This window comes from Salvelinus sp. IW2-2015, unplaced genomic scaffold, assembly GCF_002910315.2.
Source record: "Salvelinus sp. IW2-2015 unplaced genomic scaffold, ASM291031v2 Un_scaffold2061, whole genome shotgun sequence".
NCBI lineage: Eukaryota > Metazoa > Chordata > Actinopteri > Salmoniformes > Salmonidae > Salvelinus > Salvelinus sp. IW2-2015.
In genome coordinates this window covers 61,263-71,166 of record NW_019943404.1, presented here as the reverse complement: position 1 = coordinate 71,166, position 9,904 = coordinate 61,263, and the positions used below count along the sequence as shown (strand labels likewise).

Here is a 9,904-nt window from a genome sequence, read left to right as displayed (position 1 = left end):
TACACTAGCCAGATAGCACCCAGTTACTCAACCCTGCACCTTAGAGGCTGCTGCCCTCTATACATAGACATGGAATCACTGGTCACTTTCATATTGTTTACATGCTGCTGTACTCATCATATGTATATACTGTATTCTATTCTACTGTATTTTAGTCAATCGCACTCGACATTGCTCATCCTAATATTTATATTTTTTAATTCCGTTCCTTACTTTAGATTTGTGTGTATTGTTGTGAATTGTTAGGTATTAACACTGTTGGAGCTAGGAACACAAGCATTTCACTACACCCGCAATACATCTGCTAAATATTGTATGTGACCAATAAATGTTGATTTAAACTGTTTTACAGTCACCATTGGCCTCATGGTGAAACCCTGAGCGGTTTCCTTCCTCTCCGGCAACTGAGTTAGGACGGACACCTGTATCGATGTAGTGACTGGGTGTATTGATACAGCATCCAAAATGTAATTAATAACTTCACACATGCTCAAAGGAATATTCAATGTCTGTTATTGTTTTGTTTACCCATCTACCAATAGGTGCCCTTCTTTACAAGCCATTGGAAAACTCCCTGGTCTTTGTGGTCGAATCTGTGTTTGAAATTCACTGCTCGACTGAGGGACCTTACAGATAATTGTATGTTTGGGATACAGAGATGAGGTAGTCATTCAGAATCATCTTAAATATTATTATTGCACACAGAGTGAGTCCATGACACTTATGTGACTTGTTAAGCACATATTTACTCCTGAACTTAAGGCTTGACATAACAAAGGGGTTGAATACTTAATGATCAAGACATCTCAGCTTTTGATTTTTTTTAATGAATTTGTATAAATGGCACTACTATGATACCAGAAGGGCTACGAAGCCGGAGGAATCCCCACGTACCGTCCTCCCCGTTGAACGAAGCAGACACCTCTGTGACCTCCTTCTTCGACCTCATGGATACCAGTTCCCGTCCTCCTTAAACTGGATCTCATCACAGTCCTCACAGCTGTTTAGGATCTCCATGAACAACCTGCACACACACACAGACAGGGGTTCAGAAATAGTGTGTGCTACTGTACTGCAATGCATTGGATGACTGTTCATTCAATGTGAAACATCCCCAGAGAGGTGCAGCAGAACGGACCCGTCGATGATGAGGTGTTGGTAGGGGGCCTTCTGATACACACAGGACACACCCAGGTGGGTTTCTTCTCATTCATCTGGATGTAAAGCGTCGCGTCGAAACACTGCAGGTGGGAACAGGTCAGCGCTCTGCACGGGATCATCAGACGCATCTTCCCCAGCTGACAAAACACACAGGAAACAGGAAACAGGAAACAGGAGGATGAATATCGTGCTGTTTGTAGCCTCAGTGGATGACAGAACTTCTGATGTGGTTGTTTTATAATCTACCTACTTTTACCAAGTTGATCACTTCTGATTAGTTTGTCACTGATTGATCGATTCTGATTAGTTGATCACTGATTGATCGATTCTGATTAAGAACGTCTGCTAAATAACTAAAATGTAAATGAGTGTACGTACCGGACAGAGTAGAGAGACTCGTAGACTGGTGGTCGCAATCTCACTGTCAGGGTCAGCTGTTAACTTCTCTTTGACTGTGAGAGGAGAGAGAGACAACACAATCTCAGCTGTTACTTCTCTTCTGACTGTGGAGAGAGAGAGAGACAACACAATCCCTGCTGTTAACTTCTCTTTGACTGTGGAGAGAGAGAGAGACAACACAATCTCTGCTGTTAACTTCTCTTTGACTGTGGAGAGAGACAAACACAGAACATAATGAGCTGGATGTTCCAATAAAGATGCCATTCTCCCGTTCCATTTCCTAGCCTGGTGCTGTTGAGGCAGCTCTATGGTCATGAGGGACTTGGGTTTATGGGACCATGCAGCAACGTCTAATATCAGAGAGCCACCTACTGAGAGCCCTGGAGTGGTCTGGGTTGCGGATCCCTTTGGCTCGTAGTCTCTGTAGCAGGGTTGTGGATGTCTGCTGTCTGACCAGGTAAACTGCCATGGAGAAACTCTGAGAGAGGAGACAACAGGAAGGAGCTTGTCACAATGAACCATGATGACTCACACCGTACATGAAAACCATGATTTAACCCACTACTGACCGGGGTCATTTTGGGCATTGGACTGAGAAAAAAATGCTCCCAAATACTCTGACCACCCGCCAAATGGCTGGTATGAATATAGTTCTACCAGCCAATGCCAAAACTACCCCCTGGTAAAGAGATGAACGACACAAGATTGTACATTTCTATACCACGTATCGTATGACTATACAAAATCACCTCATTTTTCTACATATCAAAATTGGCAAATGGTATAACAAACTCTGCCAATGGTATAAAATATTTGATTAAACTAAATTTAGAACTCAGATCCACTCACATTAGGACTGACCCATTTAGAACTCAGATCCACTCCACATTAGGACTGACCCCATTTAGAACTCAGATCCACTCCACATTAGGACTGACCCCATTTAAGAACTCAGATCACATTAGGACTGACCCATTTAGACTCAGATCCACTCCACATTAGGACTGACCCCATAAAAATCAGATCCACTCCACATTAGGACTGACCCATATAAAACTCAGATCCACTCCACATTAGGACTGCCCATATAAACTCAGATCCATCCACATTAGGACTGACCAATATAAAACTCAGATCCACTCCACATAGGACTGACCCCATTTAGAACTCAGATCCACTCCACATTAGGACTGACCCCATTTAGAACTCAGATCACACATTAGGACGACCCATTTAGAACTCAGATCCTTGGATGACCCTTTAGAACTCAGATCCACTCACTTAGGACTGACCATTTAGACCTCAGATCCACTCCACATTAGACTGACCCATTTAGAACTCAGATCCACATTAGACTGACCCATTTAGACTCAGATCCACATTAGGACTGACCCCATTTAGAACTCAGATCCACTCCACATTAGGACTGACCCCATTTAGAACTCAGATCACTCCCCATTGGACTGACCCATATAAAACTCAGATCCACATAGGACTGACCCCATTTAGAACTCAGATCCACATTAGGACTGACCCATTTAGAAACTCAATCCACTCCACATTAGGACGACCCCATTTAGAACTCAGATCACTCCACATTAGGACTGACCCCATTTAGAACTCAGATCCACATTAGGACTGACCCATTTAGAACTCAGATCACATCAACATTAGGACTGACCCATATAAAACTCAGATCCACTCCACATTAGGACTGACCCCATATAAACTCAGATCCACTCACATTAGGACTGACCCCATAATAAAACTCAGATCACTCCACATTAGGACTGACCCATATAAACTAGATCCATCACATTAGACTGACCATTTAGAACTCAGATCCACTCCACATTAGGACTGACCCCATTTAGAACTCAGATCCACATTAGGACTGACCCATTTAGAACTCAGATCGACATTAGGACTGACCCATTTAGAACTCAGATCACATTAGGACTGACCCCATTTAGAACTCAGATCCACTCCACATTAGGACTGACCCATATAAAACTCAGATCCACTCCACATAGGACTGACCCATATAAAACTCAGATCCACTCCACATTAGGACTGACCCCATATAAAACTCAGATCCCTCACATTAGGACTGACCCCATATAAAACTCAAGATCCACATTAGGACTGACCCATTTGAACTCAGACCCACTCCACATTGGCTGACCCCATTTAGAACTAACCCACTCCACATTAGGACTGACCCATTTAAACTCAATCCACTCCACATTAGGACTGACCCATATAAAACTGACCCCATTTAGTTGACTGGACCATTGTTTGAAAGGTTGTTGTCGACCAAGATATTTTTAGTTGAGCAGTGGCAAATATTAAAATCATTTATGAGCACTAGCTTTGGCCCGGACCTTAATAGTTGATACAATGTTTCCAGTTCCTTGCAGACAGGCCATGTGTAGCCACTGTGATTTATAGGATAGTTATTTTTAAAATCAGGATATTTTCTACCTGCGGGCTGTTAATGTTTTTATTTGATGGCTTTATGTAGGCTATTTTTTACATTTGGCAACGGAAGTTACTTTTAGATTTGTATAATTTTCATTTAGATATAAGTGCATTCAGAAAGTATTCAGACCCTTAAACTTTTTCCACATTTTGTTACGTTGCAGCCTTATTCTAAAATGTATTAAATTGTTTATTTCCCTCATCAATCTACACACAATACCCCATCACCATCACAATACCCCATAATGACATCACAATTCCCCACTGTGAGTAGAAGCATCCTGCCATAGCCCTCCCACTCCACAATAAAGATGCCATTCTCCCGTTCCATTTCCCTAGCCTGGTGCTGTTGAGGCAGCTCCTATGGTCATGAGGGACTTGGGTTTATGGGACCATGCAGCAACGTCTAATATCAGAGAGCCACCTACTGAGAGCCCTGGAGTGGTCTGGGTTGCGGATCCCTTTGGCTCGTAGTCTCTGTAGCAGGGTTGTGGATGTCTGCTGTCTGACCAGGTAAACTGCCATGGAGAAACTCTGAGAGAGGAGACAACAGGAAGGAGCTTGTCACAATGAACCATGATGACTCAACACCGTACATGAAAACCATGATTTAACCCACTACTGACCGGGGTCATTTTGGGCATTGGACTGAGAAAAAAATGCTCCCAAATACTCTGACCACCCGCCAATATGGCTGGTATGAATATAGTTCTACCAGCCAATGCCAAAACTACCCCCCTGGTAAAGAGATGAACGCACACAAGATTGTACATTTCTATACCACGTATCGTATGACTATACAAAATCACCTCATTTTTCTACATATCAAAAATTGGCAAATGGTATACAAACTCTGCCAATGGTATAAATATTTGATTAAACTAAAATTTAGAACTCAGATCCACTCCACATTAGGACTGACCCCATTTAGAACTCAGATCCACAATAACAATAAGAACTTACTTTGTTTGCGCGGTTATGAGAATGCTTTTCGACGATAACATCATTTCGTTTCGGTTTACCAGAACTATGTTTACTGTATGATAGCATACCAAGTAATAACCAGGATTTAGGAGTGAGAGAACGTCACAATGCAATCAAGTCGCAGCTATAGGGCTCTTCAACTTTTGTGTCTGATTGAAAGAGCTGTGCGTGATAACTAGCCTCATGAAATATAGATACGATCGAAAATGCGAAGTCTTGTCGCGTCTGATGTAAGGATATAACTGAGTAATGCCTAGAGTGATAGGATACTAGATGAATAGGTGCGTGTGAAAACTTGATATACAAACACGTATATCACTCGTGAATATATGAGGTATATACATCCTCTCCTTTTCGGACTTAGCGGGATGATATCAATTGACCTAATTTTAGCGCCTATATATAGGTATAATGGTCAAGCATCAAAGCACATGTGCTTCTTTAGAAATATTCATTTGCGAACAATTTGCATGTTGGAGATTCAATACGACTATCATATACACGCCTAATCTTTTAGGAGATCTTTGATTGTACTTGACAGTTGATATGGTGAACAGACTCGCTCATCAGCTCTGCGGCTCTTCCTGAGGTGGTAAGGCTACTCTTTGGTGAAATGGAGAAAATGCTTGACGATACACTTGTTGACTGGTGGTGCTAGAAGCGGGTCTGATTTTCGCGCCCTGGGTGTATTTCGCCATGAGTTTGGTGCTGACCACTAGAGTATCATCTTGTAGCGCATTGGTGCATATTCAGTTAGTTAATGAGTAGCTCGTCAGAGTCACTTACGAATACACATCATTAGACACGACGAAAGTCGAGATATTCAACCAGACTGAGAAGTTTAACGTGTGTTTTTTCTCTTACTTGTAAACTTGCTTTGCCGATTTTTCGCACAACTCCTGTTAGATCAATGGTGCTAGCACGACACCATATTAAAGTCTGGAGTTAATCAGCAATATTTTATCGTAATGAGGGCACTTCTTAAGTTCTGATGTTATGACTTGGGTGACACACACAGAGGCTGTGTCTCTAGTACTCTGTATGCACTGCTCATTAAAGTCGAATTGCTAAGAATTTACTCAGAGATTTAGTGAGTTTAGTATATGCTTACTCAGACTGGGTGATTGGTGTTAAGTGATCTGTGTGTACATTATCACGGAGGTGTACTTATCGTGTATGGTGTTACATAGGTGTCCACTTTCTATGTTAACCAATTTTAGCTTTGGTAATTGCATTACGTATGGTGTCTTAGGATCGCATGGTTGCTCTAAATGCAATATACGCACGAATGGAGCTGTATTTGCATTGAGATTTTAATATGATGAGATGCTAGAGGTATAATCATAAGTGAGAGAGAGACTGGTGCTCACATTTACTAGTGTAGATGGAACAGATGTGTGCGACGGTCTTCAGAGGCTGATTATCAGTGCAGTAGGTATTTATGCAAACACTAATGTGATAGTATCATTACGATAGGTCGAACACAAGATATAGAGTGGTCAATTAAGGAAGATTTAGATTCTCCAATATAAAAGTGATGAGTTGACTTATGTCGCAGAAGAGGACAGACTAGCGGTGAATGGCGGGCGCATGCAGTTTTGAGGTAGGAGCTGTAAGTATGTGGAGAGTCCACATTAATTAAATCTTGCTAAGAGCGACTGCTAATCGTACGGTCTAGTTACATAGTAAAGTTTTTGCTTCAGAGCTATCAAGGTAGTTGGACGCTATGGAGCATGGGTTGTATTTACTGCGGAGGCGTTTTTGCTATGCCACTCGACATAGCAAGTGGAGACTGATTGTTAAAGCAATTGTGCTACTGTGCTGAGGCTCATTATAGATATTTTATAAGAGACATCACTGCTTTGTGTTTACTGCGGCAGGCAGTGCTTTTGAACTTATTGCTTTAGAGGTCTTTTTTGTAACCTCAGGTGTGGTATAATGATGGCTGTTCTTATGGTTAACGTCCTAGCTGGGTGTGTCGGGGATGCATTTTTTCCAGAGAGGAGTAGCCGCTGCCATCTGGCACATTGAGCAGACCTCACATAGATGCTATAGATAGTTCGGTAAAGTCTTTCGCGTAGACTGTTGTCTGCTGGGGTTCATCTCGCCAAGAAATCTGGTGAGTTCTTTAGTCTCAGAGCTCGCCTTTGAGGTTTACTTCCTGACAGGGCCTGACGACGCTTCTCTCGACCCCGATATGGTCTACGGACAGCCACGTCCGGGATGTCTATGGAAGTACTAATGTATCTGGTTCAGAGTCTCCTTGTGGTGGGATATATGTGCGCGCCACTTCAGGAAGTACTGGAGAAGTGCAGATGCTATATCTATATTGCTATCAATTTCTAAGCATTCGTCGGCTCTTCGCAGATCTATTTCGATCCACCGTGTCTGATTCTTATCTGGAACAGAAACGTTATTAGCAAGCATATCAGACTCACCCTAGGAAAGTGTCTAGACTATTTGTGAATCGACTGCTCCGATGTCTATATCAGCTAGACGATTGCCTATATTACAACCCATTCTATTCTTAGTCTGTCCAATTTGTAGTAAGCAGTTGTGTACAGAGGGAGTTCACAGATCCCAGATAGGATCAAGGCGAGAGGCGGTGCGTATAACATGGGTAATGGTGCTCTGTACCGCGCGTGAGGGACCTACTAGCGCCTGATGCGTTTAGTCAGAGTCAGACACTGTCGAGGGGTCGCGAGTAGCTTAGTATTCGTCATGAAAATTCGTGAATAATCAACGAGTTGGTTGGCTAATTTTACGACATTGAGAAAGCGGATGTGGCTAATTGATAAAATGGAAAGTATGTCTGCTGGATACTCTCGTACTCGCGGTTGTGTTGGTGGTAGTGAGCTGTAGCTGCTAGTAGTGGAGTTGCATATCAACCGTGTGAGGGTAAGTAGTTGGAGTTTGTGTGCCTACTCAATGTAATTTCGTTGGGGAGAGTGTTGCGCGATAATGGTTAGTAGAAATAGGTGGTGGTGGGTTGTCGATTCTCTGTAGTTGTTCTGATGTGAGTGCGGTTCAGCGATTCTAGGGTGTGGACGCATCACCTAGATCTAGATTGATTGTGTAGTGTTGATAAGTGTGTGCGGTGATGGTTTGTTGCTGTAGTTTGTTTGGTGGTTAGTATGTGTGTCGTTGTGAGTGTGCTGATGAGCGCTCGTTGTAGTAGAATGAAGTGATTGTGGTGGAATTGTTGGATAAGTGGATGGTGTTGATGTGTGGATAGTTGTGGGGTCGTTTCTATTAGATTGGGAGAGCGGGACGATGTGCGTTGAGGAGGCGTCAGACTAACCAGTGAAAAGAGTAAGTTATAATAAGATCACACATGCAGAAGATAAGTAGGAGTAAGAAGGTAGAGTAATGTGCTAATAAAGTAAGTAGGTAAAGTCTAGAAAAGATGTAATAGAAACGCTGATTAATTAAGGTATATCATGTAAGGTAGAAGTAAGATAGTATATGCATCTACAGCACTGGATGATAAGTAAGTAAGTAACGCTCATTGAATAAGTACTTGATAAAGCTAATGATAAGTGAAATGCTATAATGTTGAGGTATGGGTAAGTAGCTAACATAAGGTAAGCCTAAGTGTGCACTTGATATATGGGTAATAGCTTTGTCACATTCATCTGCGGTGCTAATCTTCAAGTTACGGAAAGATGCCATCTAAATGGGTAGATTGGAGGTTGTGAGTTAGCGTTGTATAGTAAGGATAGGGTAAGTGGTACAGTCTAATGATATGGAAGCGTAACCGCTAATCGACTTAGTTTGTCCTGGACTTTTTCCTCAAGATACTGTGACAACAAGTGGAGGTGTGGTGGTATGCGTGTATGTGGGGTATGGCGGACATGTAATACAGTGACGCAAGAGGTTTTGGAGGTGTGTGCAACGCCATTTGGCGTGGATAGGGCGTTTATTTTTTGTGGGCAACTGTTTTTTAACCTGATATGTTATTTCCTGATATATGATTGGGGGAAATTACTATAATGGAATAAGTAAGAACTGACGGGTTGTCTGCTGACTCTAATGAATGATATCCTGCTTCTTCTTACTTTTTTTTTGTCTCACAGTTCTACTGTTTGCGACTTCAGATTGTATGTTGCAGTCCTTTCTCTGAACAAGAATTGTTGGTGACCATTTGGTGCTAGTTAGATTCTGTTTGGAAAGAGTATATGAATGTATTGTTGATTTTATGAACTAGACTTTTATATTGAACAAACTGATATTGGGTATTGGCTAGTGTAACGCTGCATTTGAGGACAGTCGTCAGTATTGGCACTAGTTGTTGATATGCTCGTGCAAGAGTCGATAGAGTCAAAGCAATAGTTCCGATATCCCTAGGTACCAACAACACAGGAGCTCTAATACATGGTATATGCTTGTGTTTCATATAGCCCGCTAACAGGTCCTAAGTATCTTCTTTTATTGGGTGTTCATTGGGATAAATGTAGTTATGATATCATCATTCTTCTGCCAGCAAGTTAGTCAGAATAGTTTTGATGAGTATAGGATAGAGATAGGGAAGTACAAATGGTAACTATCACATACGTGGGGACATAGGTTATGTGGTGTAAGTATTATGTATAAACTTATAATTATGGGCAATCATTGATAGATGCTATCCTACTGAGATTATTGGTAGATGCATCATCAACTCAAAGATATTGTGTCAATCTGTGTGGAGCGCACATATTTCTCGGGGCGGGGTTAAAAAGGAGCAACGATAAATACAGTATGGGGAATACGGTAGTTGGATGGGCTTTATGTCGATAATCGAACTTGATCGCTCTGAGCAAGGATGGATATACTCTGTGAGCTTCTCGCGTCAGTCCTCTTACCTTGGGTACTTGAGTACGTTACGATGAGGGGAGAG

At 42.0% G+C, this 9,904-nt stretch overlaps 1 protein-coding gene across 1 annotated transcript; it reads right to left on the bottom strand.

Annotated features, from left to right (window-relative positions):
• Window positions 1–824: 824 nt before the first annotated feature.
• LOC139024951 (E3 SUMO-protein ligase PIAS1-like) lies at window positions 825–2,044 on the bottom strand. Its single transcript, XM_070439950.1, has 4 exons — window positions 1,933–2,044; window positions 1,540–1,613; window positions 1,139–1,298; window positions 825–1,024 (listed from the first exon to the last, which is right to left on the bottom strand). The coding sequence occupies exons 1-4, from the start codon at window positions 2,027–2,029 to the stop codon at window positions 1,005–1,007; spliced, it is 351 nt and encodes a 116-aa protein (XP_070296051.1). The 5' UTR covers window positions 2,030–2,044; the 3' UTR covers window positions 825–1,004.
• Window positions 2,045–9,904: the final 7,860 nt, after the last annotated feature.